This window comes from Microtus oregoni, unplaced genomic scaffold (assembly GCF_018167655.1).
Source record: "Microtus oregoni isolate MIOR12 unplaced genomic scaffold, Mior012 000028F_ref0000031, whole genome shotgun sequence".
Lineage (NCBI taxonomy): Eukaryota > Metazoa > Chordata > Mammalia > Rodentia > Cricetidae > Microtus > Microtus oregoni.
In genome coordinates, this window is record NW_024543087.1 from 25,437,859 (window position 1) to 25,459,080 (window position 21,222).

Consider the following 21,222-nt stretch of genomic DNA (forward strand, 5'->3'; position numbering starts at 1 on the left):
TATCCAAGGGAGGCATCAGGAGGAACTGGCCTCAGAGGCCCTGGAGAAAAAGCAAGCATAGGTGGATGTAAAATTTCTCCAAAACACATGTCTTAAACAGATAACATTTTTATTGGGGGTAGCTTCATCTCAAGAAAAGGAAAAGAGACAAGACAATAAGACAGACTCTAATGGCAGATGCCTGGGTGGCTATGTGTTTCCAACCCATGCTAGGCAGGGGGTTTGGGGTGCTCCTGACCACAGACCCATCCTATTCGCTCCTCAAGACCAAGGCTATCTTCTCAGGCTGCTCAGTGCACTTTCTTGAACACTTGCTTGCAGATCACACCCTGGGCTCTCATCTCCTGCAGTGATAAAGACGCTCATTATTAGTTAAAGCAATGTTACATTTGAGTCTCCAAGCATCTCAGGACAGGGACTTGGAACATATTGAATGGCTACTATCATTCGGCATGAGCTTAACTAATTCCTTAGACAGTTGATGGAGTGGGAACCACAGAGATGAGGCTTTCTGATTCCTACAGACAGAACAGGCTGGCAGAAGGGTTGGTTCCGAGTTGACCAATAGGAGTCCTTGATGGCGCCCCTCTCCCTACTCCCTTAAAAAGTCAAAGAGCTTTAGAAACGCAGGCTTGGGATAGTCTGTGCTCAGGCTCAAAGGATCTGGTTCGCTAGTTTGTTCAGAGTAGACAAGGATTTAAGCCTGGGTTGTCTACTGGAGTTACCTGGAGTTTGGGGACAGTGTTGAGTTGCCAGTATCTCAGTGGGTGGAGCCTGGCCTTCCAGCGAGTTCTAAGAGCAACCAAAATAGCCCAAGATCTGCCCACAGGGACAGCTCCTGCTGACTAAGGCCATGGGCCAATGGCAGTTAAACTCTGTGTCTTCTGAGTCATTGGGAAGTGGAGCTGGAAAACTGGACATTTGTGTGACATTCACTTAAGTTTAAATGTTGACCCAAGAAGCTTGGAGCCCTTTAAGAGCCATGTAAAACCACCTGAGAACCTTCCCAGTCTGATTTGTAGCCTCTGGCATAGAGCAGCAGGGGACACTGAGTGAAGGGACACTGAGAGCATGCCTGCCCCTTTTGCAGCTATCAAACGGAGGCCCAGGGAGGAGCCTGAGCTGAGGATGGACCCCATAGCACAGGCCCCACGCAGCTGGCCTCCTCTCCTCGCAGCTGCCGCAGCTGCCGAGCTCATACGCGGCAGGATGGTGTCATCAGATGAGGATGGGGACAGCTGGGGACCAGTGAGTAGCTCAGGATTAAGGTCATCTGGCCCAGGTCCCTTCTGTAGAAGGGTAGTGGTTGGGGAATTCCAGGGTAGATGAGTGATAGGTGACTTCCCTCTCAGAGGACACGGGTCCTGTTAGCTCTGAGGTGGTCCAGGCCTCTGTGCTTGTTTTCCCATGCAAGACAGAGTGGAAGTGGCTTTGACCTGAGGCTGAGGGTGGAGAACAGAACTGAACTGAGGAAAACCTTTCCTGGCCCCTGGCCTAAGCTGAGATCATATTCTTCTGGTGAATTCGGCAGGAATTATCTGGAAGCAAATTTGGTTAGTTCCATGCTTTGTGGAAGTGCAACCGGACATGCAAGCCAGCCTCTAGGAGTTCCACATCTTCACCACCAAAACAGGAAGCTGATTCTCATTTCCAGAGAACAGAAGGGCCTTGCCAGGTGCCAGTCCTACCAAATAGCTCTCTACCTGCTCCCTCTCCTTGGACCTAGGGTCAGCCTAGATCTTGAAAACAAATTTCTGAGTCTCTCGGGCATCTTCTCCAGACCCTTAGAGGAGAAACTTCAGAGTAGAACCAAGGCCTCACCACTCTGTTCTTTCCCAGCATCCATCGCTTCTACAGGGAGTAAGGACCTGTGGGGGGAGCACAGTCCGGGTCCCCACCATAGAACCTACCAGGTGCAGCTCATCACCCTCGATCCACTGAGTCCAGCCACGCCCCTCCTTCTCGCCCTTCTGCACACACTGGAGCTTGTCCCCGTCCCAGCTCACTGTGGTCTGCCAAGCAAAAAACCCACAGTAGTCAGTTCCAGGGAAGCACCTCCCCACCCCCTGCCCCGGACCGGAAGAGAGGGATGCTTCCTGACCTCAATAATTCAAGATGCGCTTCTGGCAATTTTAGTGTAGAAAATTTGCAGCCTAATACTCCCTGCCCACCACATGCTTTTATTAAAGTGTGCAAATCAGTTTTAAAATTTATGAAAACCTTCATAAATTCCATTTAAAAGGGCAATTAGGAAGGGAAAATGTCATTGAGATAGGGTTGAGAATGGGGATTGGGAAGGAGGGGCTTCTGGGCTGAGCACAGGCTGCGTCTGGGTGTGCCAGTCAGGCCCGCATCTTGTCTGTGAGGAGAACCCTGTCTATCCCCCGACAGATCAGCCATTCAGTCATTATCACTTCAGCTTTCGCTAGGTCTTGTAATACCAACAAGGCCTCACCCATGCCCTCAAAGACCCTTCATATCCCGGGGTTAATGACCTCAGATATCAACAGCCAGCTCCAGGAGTTGGCTGACAGCCACCTGCTGCTCTGAACCAAGTCTCAATCTCTGTGTTTGTAGCCTGCTACCTGGGCTGGAATCTCCTGTATATGGCCCAGGTTAAGGTTGGTGGGGCTCTGAAGTCCCCTCTTCCACTCTGCTGTGTGGCTTCATTTTAAAGACCTTACACCACTTACGTCTCATGTGAGAGACTTTAAGGAAGTCAGCAGTAAGTTAAGGAAGGGGAAGCCAGGGAGGAAGAGATACTGGGATGGGCTCCAAAGAGGAAGGGTGAGTCCTTGGGAGACAGGTGCTTGGTGGTCTGTCGTGAGATAGAGGCAGAGGAGGGATAGAATAAGGTACAAGTACTCGGGACTTGAACTGTGTGTGGTCCTGTCCTATGAGACCAGCAGCCTATAGGCTGCACTCTATCTGATACAGCTCATCCCCACATCCCACCCTTGAGCCTTCACATCTTCACAGAGCATGGTATGCCCTTCCAGATGCTGAGACAGGGAGACAGGCATCTCTGAGGAGTTTCTGGTTCTTTGGAGCAGCCAAGACCCACCCAGTAACACAGGGGTGGATAGGGGGACTCAAAAGAGGGCCAGACCTCGGTCTGGTCTCCCTAGAATGGCCAATGAATAGGCACCCGGTGTCAACAGGACCTCAGCTGAGTGAACAAGACATGCCTAGGACATCGCCCACATATCGTGCCCACCGTTTGGATACACAGTCCTTGTCAGTTGCCCTGTGTGCCCCTGGGAAGGGCTCTGTTCACTCTTGCTCACTGTGTGGCACTGAGTGAGTTTAACACTGACTCTGAGGCCCTGCATCCCCACCAGTCATGAGGGCGCTAACTCAGAGGTTCTGAGCTTCCTGTGTTCTCTGTCGCACTTAGCATCAGGACCACCAGTAACAACCTAAGGCGGATGGGAGAGAGGAAAAATCTGGGCAACGAGTGTGGAGTGAGGATTTCTAGAGGATCTTTCCCTTTCTCCTTGCTGCCCTTGAAGGGGTACCAGCTCCATCTTTGGGCTTGCTGATCACTACTGCCCTCTGCTGTTGAGATGAGCCCTCAATGAGTCACGTAGGAGGAGACGGGGAGATGGAGACGGGGAGATTCTACATCTGTAGAAGGGTGTGAATTAGAGCTCCAACATTCATGTAAAAAGTCTGGTGCTGCCCTGTGCTTATGATGCCATCCATTGCTAGGAGACAGATATTGGAAGATCCTTGGGACCCCAGCCTAGTCTGAGAACCGCAGGCTAACGGGAGACAAAACAAAGCAAAACAAAAAGCAAGCAAACAAAGAAAAAGAAAAGAAAAGAAACACAAATGTGGAAGGCACTTCCGCAGAATGCCTCCTCAGGTGGACCTCCGACTGCCATACACATGTGTCCATGCACCTGCCTGTGTAGATGGGTGCATGCGTGTGCACACACAAACAGTGCTGGGTGGACATTTCAGCAGGCAGAGTGCCTGCTGCCCAAGCTGATGACCTAAGTTTGGGTCCTCAGAGCTCACAACTAAAAGTTATGCACAGTAGTGCACGTCTATAATCCTGGGGTACCCCTCAAAGCAGATGGGAGGTGGACAGAATTGCCTGAAATCAGTGGACCAATCAGCCTCACATAAGCAACAGTGAACAAGAGACCATGTGTGTCTAAGAGAAAGTGGAAGGTGAGAACCAACACATGAGGCAGTTCCCTAATCTCCACACGCATGCCTTGCATGTGTGCAGCTGCACTCAGTGGCACGAACACAGACACACAGGAGGGAGACGGGTGCAGCCAGCTGTGTACCACCCCACAAAGGAATAAATCTGACCTCAGCTCCTGGAGGGGGTTCATAGTGAGGAGCACGGGGAGACTTGTGGGTGGCTTCTCTCCTTGAATCAGAGACTCAGTTGGAGCACATGTGTAGCCTCAAACTTGAGAAAGGCCAGTATCCCGGTCAGAATAAAGTGTAGTCCATGCCCAGTGAGACTGCGATGGGACAAAGCTGTTACTTTATGTCCCAAATGTAGCAAAAAAGTTAGTCAATGGGCAGACCCTCTGTTGTAGGAGCCTGCTTGTTCATTCACTGCTGCCCAGATTTGAAATAATCACACAGAAACTGTATTAATTAAATTACTGCTTGGCCTATTAGCTCTAGCTTCTTATTGGCTGGCTCTTACATCTTAATTTAACCCATTTCTATTAATCTGTGTATCACCATGTGGCTGTGGCTTACCGACAAAGTTCCAGCTTGTCTGTCCCTGGTGGCAGCTACATGGCATCTCTCTGACTCCACCTTCTTTCTCCCAGCATTCAGTTTAGTTTTCCCTGCCTATGTCTGGCCTGGCCTGCTATAGGCTCAAAGCAGTTTCTTTATTCATTAACCAATAAAAGCACACATATACATGATGGAGGAAGGTCATTGGTTAAATAAAAAGAAACTGCTTGGCCCTCATTGGTTAGAAGATAGGTGGGAGGAGTAAACAGAACAGAACGCTGGGAGGAAGAGGAAGTGAGCTCAGACTCCACAGCTCTCCTCTCAGAGAGACACCATGCTCCCAGCTCCCAGGCAAGACGCACGCGATGAAGCTCTGACCCAGGATGGACATAGGCTAGAATCTTCCCGGTAAGCGCACCTAGGGGCGCTACACAGATGATTAGAAATGGGCTAAATTAATATGTGAGAATTAGCCTAGAAGAGGCTAGATAGAAATGGGCCAAGCAGTGATTAAATGAATACAGTTTGTGTGTTGTTATTTCGGGCATAAGCTAGCCAGGCAGCCGGGGTGCTGGGGATGCAGCCCCGCCGCTTCCTATCACAACATATACAGAAGGACTTCTCACATCAACCTCCCGTAATGGAAAAGAAGGAATAGAAACGAGTCTATGGCATCTTGCTTCTTCAGTGATAACTGCCCAGCATTTGGTCCACTTCTGTCCAGTGTTTATCAACATACCTAGATAGGATTTACATTATTTCTGCCATTCTTTCATGCCTTGTTGTCTCCTCATTTAGAGACCACTCCCACTTTGACAAATAGTCTCATGAGCATTCTTTTCATTGTTATGTTCTGTCCAGAAAATCGCCACATAATTTGTAAGGACCAGAGTAATATGAAAGTCAGGGGCTCTTATTCAAACGCATCAAGATTTGAAGATAGTAACAGCAGACCATCCAGCCAGGCAAGGAGCCCCTTGAGGCCCTTGAAGCTGGCCCTGGTGGTGTTTTAGTGAAATTACACAACTTTATTCAGCTAAATACCTCTCCTTGAGCATTGGGTATTTTAGAATTCTACAATAGTATAAATCCTTGAGCATTGGATATTTTAGAATTCTACACTAGTATAAATAAAACTTTCTTGTACACATAGTTTTTTTTAACACATTTCCTCAAGACATATGTCCTGAGGAGGAACTGCCTTAGGGAATTGTGTGTAGATTTTTTTTTAAAGCTTTTAATGATCATGCCAACTGGATCTCCATACTCACACCTGTTTACCCTCCTGTGCCAGTGTCAGGGAATGGGCATGACTGGGATGTGACTTTAGTCAAGAGGACATTCCTGATGCTTTTCAAGTCTCCAGGAGAGGAAATGCCGTGTGTGTGTGTGTGTGTGTGTGTGTGTGTGTGAGTGTGAGTGTGTGTGTGAGTGTGTGTGTGTGTGTGTGTTTGTGTGTGAGTGTGCGTGTGTGAGTGTGAGTGTGTGTGTGTGTGTGAGTGTGTGTGTGTGTGAGTGTGTATGTGTGTGTGAGTGTGTGTGTGTGAGTGTGTGTGTGTGAGTGTGTGTGAGTGTGTGTGTGTGAGTGTGAGTGTGTGTGTGTACGTGACATGAACTGATGCCCTAGACTCAGGAACCCCACCTTAGCAATGCAGGCCAGACACATCCAAGGACAAGGCAGGGGACAGTCTCACTGTTACTCCGACTCTCAGCAGCTCTTACCAACATCACAGGAAAGTACAATAGGACTAGGGCCAGGGTGGCAGCTTATAAGCAAATCTTGTCTAAGTTTTTATTAAAAAATGAACAATAATTCACATCTCTTTGGCTCTGTCAGCAGCTTTCTGAGGGAGATACATGCCAAGAGATGAGTGAGGATAATTTCACACCACTCTGACAAGGGACTGTCATTTCATAAGCCATTATCCCCCTTCCATCCACTCAGAAATCCCAGTTGGTACTGCAGCCAAGAAGTCCGAGTGACCCTGTCCCAGGGATGCTTTTGTGTTCCTTTGTCCCTTTTAGGTGAGTAGTAGTGGTTGTGACAGCGGCCTGACGTGACCTATAAACACCGAGACTCAATGTGTCTCTCCGGAAACTTGTGACATTTATTAAGGTTCCCACATGCTGCCACTTACTCCAAGGACAGGGATGACTGGTCACTTCTATGCCTCCATGTTGTCCACCCAGCCCTACCATGCTCTCTCTTGTTGGACCCACCTCTGGCTCAGCCTTGTCTCTGTGGATCCAGAGGCAGGTCATAAGAGGAGACGCTGTGCCTGTGGTGACTTTTGTGTGCAAACTCCAGAGCCAGGCCTGACCCGACTCTAACCCCAGCACCCACACTCTTTAGATTTGGGGGTAAAAGGCAGAGCTCAGACAGTGACTTGGCACTTTTTGTGTATATTCTGTGAACTGGTAAAAGACAGAAACTGGCCGTTCCTCCCGCAGTTTGCTTTTAACACATGCTTTTCTCTCTGAGGGTCTTTCTGTTCCTGGCGGATTGTGAAGACGGCCTTCGGTGTTTGGGTTAAAGAAGCTCTTGGGTGGGAGGGGTAGGAAAGTCCTAAGCGCTAACACATGAGGACAAGGTCCTGTCCTGGGAGCCTGCCACAGAGTTTCCATAATCTGCAAGCTTTAGAACTGGAAAACAAAAGAACAAAACCACTAAGCTTCTTATAAAGTCCAGCCTGCAGCCCTTGGGGCCGAGAAGTGCAAAGGACAGGTAGCGGCTTCTCTTTTTCTGATCTACTCCCATGGGGCTTGCAACTACCTAAAACCAGCACATACAGGGTGACGCTAACTTACAGATGAAAACCAAATTAATAAGGCTTTTAAAAAATGCAAACGAGTAATCAGAGACATAAAGAGCACTAAAAACAGCTACTATGAACGAACAGAGCTATGACGAGACCTTTGTGGGCACAAGAGACTGCAATGCCAGCACGAATCTTCAGCTCTACCGTGTTAACAGAGAATGGTGACATGAGTCTTAGGACTAAGGAAACGAAATATGTCCAGATTAATAATTTTGGTACATTATTCCACCCCCACCCTACCCCCAATTGTTTAAGAAAGGGCCGAAAGTGGTAGACACTAAAGTGCTAGCCACCGAGGCCAAGGTTCTGAGCAAAGGGTGAGAGGTTGGGCAGAAGAGTGTTGGAGGCCCCTGCTACCCAACCCTGTTCAGGCAACTGGAAGGCTTTCTGGTTGAAGTGACAGTATCATGTCATGATCACCACCACCATGGTCACCATCGTGACAAGTGCAGATACTCAGAATGCGCCAGGCAGCGGACTGAGCAGGTTAGGAACACATCACCTTGACACCTCAAGACCTCTTGGAGCTCTGGTCCTCCTCAGTTTAGAGAGGCCAGAGACTGCTCAGCAGTCCCCTGGTTTCAGCTGAGCCTTGCCAAGAAGGAGGAGGTGTGGCTGGGCTCTGCTGGGAACAGCACTCAGCATCCCCCTCCCAGCTTCCTGCACACCAGGAAACCTCCCCAAGAATGAATGGTAGGTCCTGGGGAGCTGAAGTGCTGAAGGTTGCCCCGTCAGCTGGAGGGAGAGGCAGCCTGAAGGAGACTTGGCTAGGAGCGACACTACAACAGACTTTGGAAAGTTCTGTGAAGCAGGAGAGAGAAGAGGAAGAATCAGAGAATCCCAGGCAGAGGGAACAGCCTAGGAATTGCTGGCAGGTCAAAGGGGAAGGGCTGCAGGGAGGAAGCGCTAGGCCAACCTTTCCAGGGTGTACTCTCCCGTTCTTTTATATGAAGCTGGACCTGGCACTTCCAAAACAGAATTTGCTTAGAAGGTTTACAACCCCCTTCTTCTTGTTGTCTTTGGGGCTCTAGCTGGCCAAAGGCGGTTCTGTGTTAAGCCCAGGTAGTGGTCTCTCCTGCCCCTGCTCCCAGGGAGTGCTGGAGACAGGATGAAGAGGGATCCAGGAGAAGATGACCCACCTGAGTGTAAAGAAGCCTTTTGTCTCTCACAAGAGCCCCTGGTCTCTGCAGATCTTTCCCAGCAAACAGAAATAAGGAACCTGGATGATATAAGATACATTCTTAATAGCTAGGGAAGAGTATGCAGCTCAGAGAGGTATTTCCAGGGGGTCTGGGATCCTCTTACCACATGTGGGATGCCAATCACTACTTTGTGGCAGGAAAGTACATACAACAAGTTTTTGAATGAATGAACGATTGGCAAAAGCCATTCTAAGGCCACATCAGCAGTTTTCAATGACTATTCTAGAACAACCTCTGTCCACAAGACAAAACACCCCAGGCAATGTGGCAGCCAGTTCCTCCACAGATGAGTTTTATAGAATATGCTAGCCATAGGAGTGACCTGGCTTCAAGGGCCTAAGAAGTGAGGGGTGATACACAGAGACATGAAGTACAGGCCATAGTTTTAATCTCCTGTCAGACTCTGAGCCCACAACTTGCCCTCTGCTCCCACAGGGCCATTGTCCACCAGGGATCTCTTCCCAGCTGCAGGGGAGTCTGCTACAGTCATGGAACTGTGGTTGAGCCATCTCTACTCCTCTTTGGTGAGGTGAACCTGAGCCATTCACCCTACTTCTGCAGCTTCCATTTCCTCATTGCAAATGGGTCAGCTCAGACATGGCTGTTCCCATGCAGGCCATAGACTCTTGGATCAGTAGCAACCTGGTCCTCTGCCGGCCTCCCCCAGCCTGGTCTGTGGTATGGAGTGGCACATGCCATTTTAAACCTTCCACTCTCCCAACCCTGTTACCTCTTCCCTGGATGGGCAGGTGTCCCTTCATACATGTGCCTCACCCGGAAATGATCTCCTGAGGCGACAGCTCATGGGGTGGGAGGATAAATACCAGCAGCCCATCCCGCCCTGAAGATTTTCTCAGTACAGGTAGTTCATCACTTAACTTTCACCGAGAAGCTGTTATCCCTGACTTGCTAATTACCCCCATTTCACAGATTAGTAGAGGCTCGGAGTGGGGGGGGGGATAATTCCCCCCTCCCGACCTCCTGGGGCAACAGTTCACACAGAGATAAAATTTCAAAGGAGGTCAGGCCTGGCAGAGTTGACGGCCCTGACTGACTTCTAGACTCCTTAGACAGGAGGGGGCATGGATGAAAAATCGTGTCCAGGAAGACAAGAGATAATTGTGTCCTTTGAATTCGGGCTTCTTAGCCAGCCCTGTGGCCTTCAAGACTGGGAAGAACAGATTTCAAAAGGGACCCTCTCTCCTGTTACTGATGAGTCCACCCCATGGCAGGGCTTCATGAAGGGACACCGCAAAGCTCAAAGGTAGGTTAACCCAGAGCTCTGATCCCTAAGACAATAGTCACACTTCTCTTTGTTAAGCACCTAGAGTCACACTGCCTGGATCCAAATCCACCAGGTGCTGGTTTATCCTGCATCCTGCATTTCACTTTCTTATTTGCAACATAGGAAGAAGAATCTGGCACCTTCGTTATAACGATCAAAGAAGAAAGAGAGAGAGAGAGAGAGAGAGAGAGAAAGAGAGGGAGAGAGAGAGGGAAAGAGAGGGAAAGAGAGAGAGGGAGGGAGAGGAGAGAGAGACATAGGGAGGGAGAGAGAGAGGAGAGGGAGAGAGAGAGAGAGAGAGAGAGAGAGAAAGAGAGGGAGAGAGAGGGGGAAAGAGAGGGAAAGAGAGAGAGGGAGGGAGAGGAGAGAGAGACATAGGGAGGGAGAGAGAGAGGAGAGGGAGAGAGAGAGAGAGAGAGAGAGAGAGAGAGAGAGAGAGAGAGGAAGTGATTAGAAGAATGTCTGGCAGAGGAAAATACCTGGCAGACATAATCTATTATTAAATCAGATTAGAGCAGATCTTGTATGACAGGGCCAATGGCAATCTTTTATATTGTCCTGCTGTTTTCATTTAACACTCATTTAACAAACACACTGGAACCTCTCATGCCAGGTCATGAGATGCAGAATTAAGGGTCTCTGCTGTCTAGAGTCTCAGACACATTAGCGAGTGTCATGGGTGGCCTAAGAGATGGGTACAACTGCTGAGAGGAAGCCTGGGGCAAAAGGAAGGATGGTGGCGAGAAGGAGAATCCAGACAAGGCCGAGAGAATAGGTAAGCCTGGGCTAGCTCTCCACCACTGGGTAACTATGCTTCCAAGGAGGCAAGAGATTGTCCTGGAGGAGAGAGCAGAGAGAGCAAAGGAAGGCACTACACACAGGATGTGTGGTGGGGAGTGGGACTGGAGTGGCCAGTGGCTATTTCCTAAGGTCAGAGGGTGGTCAGCCCTGAGGAGCTCTGGGAGGTGTCAAGCTGGGAGCAGTGTGTGAGCAGGTGATGAGCCGGAGTGCGGAGGACTGGGGAGGGGAGATGACCGCAGAGGTACAGCAGGCATTAAGTGAAACCGTCCATAGGAAGTGCCGCGCTTGGCACACAGCAAGCACAAGAGATGTTAACTGTTATTACTGCTGTTATTACAGGCAAGATATTCAGAGCGGTGCAGACGGAAGGGGGTGGATATTACAAAACTGAGTCCTTGGAACTGGCCGACGGATTGCCCATAAACACTTTTATCTTCACAGCAGCCGTTGACATGGCTGCGTAGTGGTCTCTGGAGTTAAAGAGCCAGTCGTTCTGGCCACCCGTGAGGACTTGGAATTTAGGAAGCCAGCAGGAGTCAGCTTGTTCTCGGAACCACACAAAATAAGTTGCAAACATCTCAAGTTCAAGCCCAAGGCAACAGACATGAAGTGGTTGTGACCCTGGAAACTCTCCTCCTCCTCACTGCTCCCCCCACCTCCCACCCAGTGTGTAAAGTGGAAAGGCAGGGGCGGGGGGCCTGCTCTCCAGGACCCCTGGAGAGCTCAACAGAAACAAGGTCACAGGAGCCCTCAGAGCTATGTTTGGGGGGCTGTTGGGGATTTTTTATTAAGAACCTGCACACAGACACCTTTGTGCAAACTTAAGGGGAAAGAGGTGTTCCTGAAATCCCAGCCCCGTGCATGGCTGTGGGCTGTCTGAGTCAGGAGTAAGACGATTTTCTGACTCACAGTCCCTTGTCAGACAGAGACTTTTTTTCACTGGCGCGATGTAGGAACAGTTTCACTGTGAGGTGGGAAAGATGGTTGTAGGGCCTGTGTTTCCTGCCACCCCTTTGTGTACATCCAGTTTACAGTTCTTTCCCAAAAGACCTCTCCGTTGTCCTTCTACTCCCAATTCAGAAGAGGAGGGCTGGTGGGGTACAAGGACGGAAAGACGCCGTGCTCCCCTTGTATTTGAGGTGCTGTCCTGGGGTGTCTGCATATCAGAGGAAACCCCAAGAAAAGTCAGAACAGTTAACAATAAAAATGGACTTTAATGAAGGATTCAGTCAGCAGAAAAGGTACCTGGATGAGCTGGCAGGGGCGCTCTCTCTCTCTCTCTCTCTCTCTCTCTCTCTCTCTCTCTCTGTGTGTGTGTGTTGTGTGTGTGTGTGTGTGTGTGTGTGTGTGCGTGCAACAAGCACTCTAATACAATTTAATTTACACAACACACAGGGTGTGGCAGGGTTCTAGAAAACCAAGTGACTAATGCTACAAAAAAGATCCCCAGAGAGGTGCTGGTGGTTTGGGCCCTTGTTCTCAGGAGTGTTTCCAATCAACTCTAAGTCAAAATCACCATGAACTCCTGAGCCCGCAGAGAAGGGACTGGAGTTGACTGAGGCCTTGATTTCTAGAGGACAAATAGTCACAGGAGTGACTGTCAAAAGAAAGGAACAAACTCTCCGGGGTCCTCCTGTGAGGCCTCTGGCAGGAGGGTCCTCAGAGAAGGTTGGGCTAATAGCAGAGACCTCAGCACAGAGGTTACTCTCCCCTTCTAGCCCACAGGATGGGCTCCTGAGCTGGGCCCAGGAGGTGAGAAATCCCCACCTCCACTCGAACTACAAAGGACTGGCTCAGGCACACCTCCTGGGGCTCCATTCCCACACCCCCACAGAGCCCACTGACGTTAGTCAGAGACACAGCCCCATTGGGATAGACCTTCAAAGCTTCTGCAAAGAAACCAGCTCCAGACCTGCTGGGCAGTCACAGTATGCCGGAGGCCATGGTGACAGTGTGTCAGGCTTGCAGCCCTGCCAGTTCCCCTGAAGCATCCATCAGTGTTAGTTCAGAGCTCCGCCACACCCTGCTTGCTCAGAGGTGGATCATGGATCCTCTCCTACACGGGGTGGGGGAGCGTTTCTGACCACTTCTGCCAATAGAATATAGGAGAGTTGCCAGGAGATCCTACAGTTTGGACAGATGTCCCCAAGCCCCATGTTCCTGCTGGGAGGTGTTGTAACTTTTAAGAGTTGAGGCCTGTTCAGAAGCCTTCTGGTGATAGGAGGGGATACTCTTGAAGGGGATATTGGGATTCTGCTTTTATTCTGGCCATTACCCCTAATGGCCCATGAAACAGCCATCCCCTGGAAAGAGCTTCCTCCACGACCTATACCACCTTGACATGGCCCCAGAAGGAACAGCACCAACTAACCATCCACTAAAAGTTGCAAGGCTGCACGCCAAAGTCAACCCTGCCTCCCTCTATCTAAATTAGCTCAGGTATTTTTGTTACAGCAGCGGAAAGCTACAGTGCCTTAGGAGCTCACAAAAATGTCACACACATCTGCCTTCCTCTTGTGAGCGAGCCATCTGGAGAGAGAATCCTCGGGCCCCCAGCTGGGACATCCCCTCTGATCTTTAGCTCAAAGGGCGTGTTTGCAAATGAAATAAACGACTTATTTTAAGGTATTAGTTTTCAAGATAGTTTGTTACTCTGCAATTAAGAAATATATAATTTATCATCACATTAAATTTGCACAGCGCTATAGGTGGGTATAGTTTCTGGTTCCTCTTTGCAAATAGGACATGGGGACTCATCTCTCCGGGAAAACAGCTGGAAGCTGGAAGCAGGATTCAAATGCCTAACCTGACTCCCTGAACACTGTCATTCCCCATCCTCTCAGAACACTGTGCCTGTCCATCTGCATATTCAGTTGCCTCACCGGAACCCGGAACTATCTTGGGTTGCTGCAAGAGTGGTGTCCATGGGCAGTCCCTGGTCCTGTCTCCCACTGGTACGGAGCTGGACCTCTCATCACTCACTCATATCTCCTGCCCCTGAAGGGAGCAGTTTTAATGAAGCAACAAAATCCTTACTCTGAATTATAATGAGAAGGCCATGGGAACCTGGGCCTGGCCAGCTGTTCCTCAGAGTATCAACAGTGTGGTCCTTTGGACCAGCAACATCAGCAGCTCCTGGGAACTGGTTGTTGGGAAGACAAGCATTCAGGCCCAAGCCCAGAGCTCTGAAGGAGAGAGAACCTTCTGGACAAGACAGGCTCAAGCGTGTGAAAACTACTGTTCTAAAGATTTGGGAGGTCATTTCAGGAGCTCTGGACTCTGAATGTCTTAGGGTGTTTCCAGACACAAGAAGAGATGGGAATGCAGTTCGCAGGGCTCAAGGAGAAAGAAAGATGCACCGTTAGCTTAACTATATGGGAAATTGTATTCCCATATACTTGTAAAATGTACAATTCCCATAACTGTAAAATGTTGAGAACTCCCACAACACTTCAAGCTCGCTCTCTCCTTCCCTCTTCGCTCTCCCCATCGACGCCCATGTCCCTGACACTGTCTTGTTTCCCCCTTCACTTGGGTTTCTCCAGGTAGCTGTGGAAGTGGCAAGATGGGTGTGGGCACTGGTCACAGAGAGTCTCAGGGTCAGGTCACATCAGCTTCGTTGTCTCTCTCCCACAATCCTTAGATAAAACCCTAGGAAAGGGCGTGATGGGCATGCATCACCCTGCCTGCAGGTACTCATCCTGGAGAGGCGCTGTGTTTTGTGCCCACCAGGATCCAGAAAGAGAGTAGGGAATTCCTACCAGTAAAAACAGGTACCTTTCTTGATGGGGCAGGGCGGAGCAAGGAAGCACCAAACAACTGCAAGTCATTTAACAAACACCTGGCCCTCCAGATGAAAAAGCCTTGTCCGGGCATCAGCAGGGGTGCTGGTCCTATTCTGTGCATGGCATGGCAGCAGAGCCAAGGTAATATGTATGATCTCCGTGGTCAGTCCTCAGAACTGACCCCAGGAAGCCAGGCAGAACAGCAATCACGATGCCCATTTTATGAATGTGGAAACAGAAGTAGGGTGTTTAATCAGCTGCCTTCACCCTGCAGGCAGCTGTGTTGACAATGCCACAAGCTTTTCCCACTTAGCCCCCAGGACCTCTGACCTCACTGCTTACCTGACAGATATTGGGGCAGAGATCTTCAAAAACACCATTTTTGTGTGAGCCCCCGTTTGTTTTTGTTTTGTTTTGTTTTATCTACGACAGGGGTAACACGATCCCTACTGAAGAGCATTTGCTATGAGGACCTAAGGAAAAAAGAGGTGGGAGAGAGCTTGGTGCAGGCAGGCTCAGGGAAGACTGACTGACCATTCTGTTTGCCTTGCAAAACTCCAGACCCTCCCAGCGGGAGACCTGAAAAGCTACTTTGTAAATTTTGTTTGGCTGCTTTAATTCTTCTGGTTGTAATCCTCAAAAGCACGCTGCGGACACTGGTTTCAAAGGTCGGAGAACTTAAACTCGGACATGAAAGAGATCCTGTGTTACAGCCTTGGAAAAGACCCAGCTGAAGGCAGGGGCCTGTTCTGGTCAGAGGGGCTCTCACGAGGCTCCCAGATCCAACGGCATCTGAGTTCTGCAGCCTGAGGCGTTCATTTTACCACTGGCAAGACATTTGTTAACACAAGAACTCAAAGATCTCTCTAATGGGTCAAGAACAGGATCAGGAAGCTGGCAAGAGTTTAAACCAGAGTGCTAACAGAGGCTTGATGGATTTCATGTGTTGCCATACATAATTAAGATGCCTGGCTGGATGAATGTGGATGAACGAATAAACGGGCATGTACACGGAAGTTATATGGAGGGGAGGGAAGGAAACACAGACAGTTAAAAAAAATTAAAAAAATCTGAAAGTGCAGATAAGGAGAGGTGCCTAAAAATATCATGGACTTAAAAAAAAAACTATATGCAGAAAAAGGGAATTTTCCCATCTCTCTTCTCCCCTCCTTTCCTCTTTCCGGTCCATCCTTCCCTTCCATTTCCTCCCTTCCCCTCCTCTCTCCTTTTCTTCTCTTTCTCCCTTCTAGCCTTTGGCAGGTAATTTGGCCAATTCACCAGCTGGCAGATAGACACACTCGGCAAGGCTTTTCAGATACACCCGCTGGAAACTGTAGCAGTTATAAGCTTTGAGGATACCAGCTGAGAGGAGGAAGGGTCCCTTTGCTTTTCTTTTTGTTCTCTTCCTCTGTTATTTGGTTCTCTCTCCTTCCCTTTTATAATAAAAACAAAGAAAGTGGCAGAGGGCCAAGTGCTGGGAGCGGAAGGCAGTCCCCGTGAAGGGGTCATTCTGAGTTCAAAGCTAGATAGGAAGGCGAGGCCAAAGCCGACGGAGGCAGCGCCAGAGCCAAGCGAACAAAGCGGTCTCTTCCAGGGAAACCCTGACCTGGTGTCCACTGTGGGATGACAGATGGCCCTTCTGCCACCAGCATGCAGAGCCAGGCTCACTGCTGGTTCCTAGCTGAGGCTCAGTCTCGTCCCCCTCACTATGGAGAGCAGCTGAGGACAAAGACCAGAATGATTGTAGTTCTTGTCCTGACCAGAAGCGGGGAAACTCTACCTGAAGCTGCAGAACACCTACTTGTCCAAGCCCCACCCTGAGAAATCCCCGTAGGTTGATTGTATCTGTCACTCACGGTTCATCTTGTCCGATAAGCTAACAGTACGGACAAAAGAGACCGCAGACAGTGGAGAAATCTTTTGTGTCTTTTGGATTCCAATCAGCCTTCCTATACATCTACCAGAACTGAGGCCTCTGCTTGCCCTGTGGTCCAGAAAGATCTCTACTGACCAGACTGGAAATGGTGGGCTAGGGGCTCCAGAGTCACTCAGACAGCTCATATGTTTCTAGATCATGTCCAGGGCGGCAGGTGAGGTAGATTAGAGCCAGCGACCTATGGTCCTTTGCATCTCATTTCTGCTTTTCATACAGGCATACAAGTGTAGAGAGGCTGCCTTTCTCCAAAGCAGGAGCTACAGAGTAAACAAGACAAACAGCTACTTGACCGTCTGGTACCAAGGTGGGGAGGATGGTGGCAAGCTGCTCATGTAAAGGCGGTATTGATTGGTGAGAGACCTACACGGTGGAACAAGAGCGTAAGTTCTGGGTTTTCAGCTCTTGATGTTTTGTTTCCTAAGAACAGTCAGGCATAGAATCTTTTTTTTTTTCTCCTATGAAATCTTAGACTCCTTGGCCCTCATTGGCAACTGGCTCAAACACTGTGCAGGCCAAACAAAATACATCTGCAGGCTGGATTCCGTCTTCTGGCTGTCAGTCTGAATACAGATGAGATTCCCATGGAAGAGGAAGAAACAGAGACATTGCACCAGCAGCCTTCTGGCCCTGTGCAGAGGAATGTGAGCCTGGCCCCACCTTGCTGGCTTGTCAGGTCACATTTAGGCCCTCTCTCAGGTCCTCATCACCCCTTGTCCCTCTGCCATGTTTTGAAGCCCAGCCACACACAAGCTCTTGCAGAGTACCAGCGCTCTCACTGACAGCCGCCTCTCACCCACGCTTTTCTGAGTGCGGTGTTTCACCATGCCTGTCTGCTCTGCCTCCTTCTCACCTCGTCCTTCAGGACCCTGCTCAGGTGGCCCCTCCTGGGGGCCTTCCCTAACCATAGCTCCCTTAGCCCCAGCTCTGTGCCTCAGTCCTCTGTGCTTCTACCAGGCATGGGTCTGCAAGGGCCCACAGATACAGATGCGTCTCCCTCCTCCACTACCCAGGGCACCCAGGAAGCCAGCTCCCCAGGCTGAGCTCAGAACCCAGTAAGAAACAGGTCTGAATTTTTTTTTTTTTTTTTTTTTTTGTCAGACACTTGTCTTGCCCTTGGCCTTACTTTTATTCCTTTCCTGTTTAGCTGGTTACAGTTACTTCCTGTCTATCCTTCAGGCCTCAGCTCAGGTAGTGAGAACTGTCTCTGACTCCAACTTTGATAACAATTCCATCTCCCAGAGAGTGAGGCCAACAAGTCTTGCAGCAGAGAAGATAACACGAACACCAGCCCAGCATCCCCCAGAATGCTCCAGCATCCCCCAGCTCAGCCTGCGGCTAGATCCCTCCCTGGTTCACCTACCAGGAAGGTCTGAGAAAAGGTGGCCATTGCCCCTTCCTTTGTGCTCCAAATCCTCCCCCCATCTCCCATTCTTTTCTAACTAGTGCAGAAGAGACCTCCCCCAGAACCCCAGGATCCCCCCTAACTGCCCCATGACTTGCCTTGCCTCCCTTTGTCTCCCCGGCACACAAACGCTGTTATGACCTCTGAGAGTCTGTCTTACACAAAGACTGTGTGTTCTTGGATGTCAAGGACGGTGCTTTGCTTTTGTGTGTGTGTGTTTGTCCGTACACGCCTGGTGTCCCAACCACACCCAAGGGAGGCAGACTGCTCATTCAGACTCTTCCACTGTTTTGCAGGGAACTCCCACTCTGACCAGGAAGAAACCTTTTATATAAAGCTGATGAGGAATTGGTGAATTCATGTACACTATAACATCACCAGGCACACAGTAGACACCTAGTTTTACTAGGTGATCACCAACAATAATCAATCAAGTTCAAGCCACCACACTCAGAACTGTAGTGATCCCAAAGGAAGGCACATCTGATGTGTTGTGCTAGCACCCCTAAGAGGGAACTGAAGTATGGAGCAGAGTTCTATGTAGTGGCCCGGAAGCAGTCTTGGGCAATGGAGAGAAGGCAGACCCTGTTTGAAGGTGTCCTTTCTGACTGTAAGCATCTGGTGCCTGAGATTTGGGAGCAGTGCTGAACTCAGTAGTAACCGAGTGCAGCAGTGTGGTGACAGCCATTGACAAGTGAGGGAAGGATAGCAAGCTCCTCCTTCCTGCAAAACAAGGCAGCTCCTGGGAGCAGGCACAAGTGAGGTCTGGACCCAAGACAACACAAGAGGCACTGGAAGCATCCTGGCCTCCCAGAAACCCCCCCCCCCCCCCCCCCCCCGCAATTGGGGATGGCGGCCTGAGACTGACCTTCCGGAGTCTGCTGGGGCATTGCTAATTGGGGTCTGAGGGTCACTAGTTTCTCACTCTTAGGAAGCAGGGGCTGGGCCTTCCTGTACCCCTACTGTTTCTTCTTCTAGCTCTGGATGCTGGGCACTGTTCTATAGATTTAGGAATTGGGTGAAAGGTTGAAAGGAAGTTCAGGGCTCAGTGGGTATCAGGGTGAGCCAGGGCCAAATCCCAGCTTTGCAGCAAGAACAGCAGGCCAGGGGACTTCCAGCAGAGGCCAAGGCCCCCTGCTCCCTACAGAGGCTTCACACTAGACCACTGGGAAGATTATGCCTGGAGGGGTCCCTGTGTTTTCTCCTTCTTCCTTCCTTTTCCCTATCAAAGAGTTCACGGCCTTGTTGGGAATCCCAGGCCCTCTCTCCACTACTCTACCAGATTCATTAAGTCAATTTTATCTGTAAAATAGATGAGCTCCTATCTCCTCACAGTTAGGGTGAACCTTGGTGCAGTTACGTGTGTCTGAGCACCAGGTAGAGCCTGAATACCATGGAGACTCACTGAACTGGAACCTTGCCAGCTGCCACCACCAGCCACCAGCATTTGAAGAGTGGTTTTTGCCTACCCTGGGGTCCTGGGGCTGGGAGGGAAGATCTGCAGTCCTTCCCAACAGGATCATTGCTCCCTCCAGATGAACAAGCCAACTCTAGAACAGAACCCCAGGGTAGGCGACATCAAGGGCTCACGGGGCCTCACCATGCACTTGCGGTCGTCAATGCCTGTCAGATCCTCCTCAAACTCCTGTCCAACTTGGAAGTCCATAATGTAGTTGCGAAAAGTGCTCAGCGTGCGGATGATCATGTGGTCTCCGTCCTGCACGATTTCTTTGTCTGGCTTCAGCAAGTTGGCGATTTTGCGCAAGGCCACGTTGACATCTGCAAGGGGTGCGGAGAGATAGAGCTGTTTAAAAAAAAAGGAGAAGAAGAAGAAAAGAAAAAGGAAAGAAAACGGAAAAGGAAGAGTTTCCTAGCTAGACAGCTACGGGAGCGATCGCACTGAGGAATAAGGTTGGGATTCCTTGCTCAAGTTGCGAGGCTTTTGAGGGCCTTCTGTACTCCCCCCGCCCCTTTTTTCTTTTGAAAATAAACTTTTTGTTTGGTTGGTTTGTTTTGTTTCGCTAGCCTTTTAAAAACAAAACTAGCAAAGCTAACCCGGTTCTCCTAATTGAATTATCTGTCACCAGGGACAGCTAATGGACTCTTGCCACCAATTAACCCTAACAGCTCAGGCTCGCTAGTTGGCAGCCGGCAGCCGAACTCTGGGCTCGGGGTGACCGGGTCTGCATGGAGCCCGGGATTGCGCGCTCAAGCCGCGCTTACCGAGCGCGCGCAGGTACTCCTCAAAATTCTCGTTGCTCAGCATCTTCCAGTACCCGTTGAAGTCCACAGGCATTTTGGGGACGGTCTGGGGGTGGTCGGACACCGAGAAGGCAGGAGTGGCTGTAGGCTCAGCCTGGACTCTGGCTGCCAAAGCACTCCGAGTGATGGGCGGCCCGGAAATGGGCGCCCTCGGGGGACTCGGGGCTCTGCGGGGCGGTGACAGCTGGATTCCAAGCGTGCACAAAGCCCGCAGGAGGATCCATTGTAATCCTCCCTCCTCCCAGTGTACGAGGGCGGGGCGGGGACAGGGGCGGGGACTAAGGCGGGGGTGGGGGCGAGGAAGGTGTGATACTAGGTTTGTCCCTGCTGCAGGCCACCTTCTGGTTCAGAACTTGCATTTGTTCTTTTCACTTTCCCAGGCCAGAAAGATGTGGAAGGAGAAGAGCTGCTACTGGCCCTAATTTCTGTGTACCCTCCTGGGAGTTCTTTAGGCGCCTGGATTCTCACCGGTATCCGCCTGGGAGTTCTTGAAACGTCAGGAACTCTCACCCACAGACCTCTCTCGAGAGTTGAGAAGTTGTCTCCTCGGGGTTTACCATTAAGGAAGAGGTCATTTCCAGGCTTTTGTCTAAGGCTCCATGACAGAAGGCGAGCACAGCCTTCCCCTTAATTCTGCACATGGCTTCTCTCACTTATATTCTGTGCCCTTTCCAATACCTGTGTAGAGAACGAATCCTCATTATTTTGTAGGCTTCCACTACTTACCCAGCTCAGCTCCTGTTTGCCTGCTTCAGGGCTGGGGTGGGGGGAGGGGTGGGCGTGTTCCTTGGCTTCTGATCCTTGCTGCCATTGGCAACAGTAGCAGTGAAGACCTTCATCACACCTCACCTGCCACCTGTGTGCCACAAAGAGGGGGAGTATTCACAGTGGCTGACTTTTTGACCTACGAAAGATTAAATATTTCTTTTAAAGTTGTTCTTAGCACAGGTCAGAGCCTGTGGAATGAGGGGTGTACGGTATGCTTTCTTCTAAGCTACAGAACCATGCCTCCTCCAG

At 50.1% G+C, this 21,222-nt stretch overlaps 1 protein-coding gene across 1 annotated transcript; it reads right to left on the bottom strand.

Moving 5' to 3' along the window:
- Positions 1-92: 92 nt before the first annotated feature.
- On the bottom strand, positions 93-20,429 carry Rbp1 (retinol binding protein 1). The gene is given in 5 exon segments (XM_041677491.1): positions 93-344; positions 1,911-2,012; positions 19,544-19,722; positions 20,167-20,297; positions 20,299-20,429. Coding segments are annotated over 5 exon segments (597 nt in total). The 3' UTR covers positions 93-290.
- Positions 20,430-21,222: the final 793 nt, after the last annotated feature.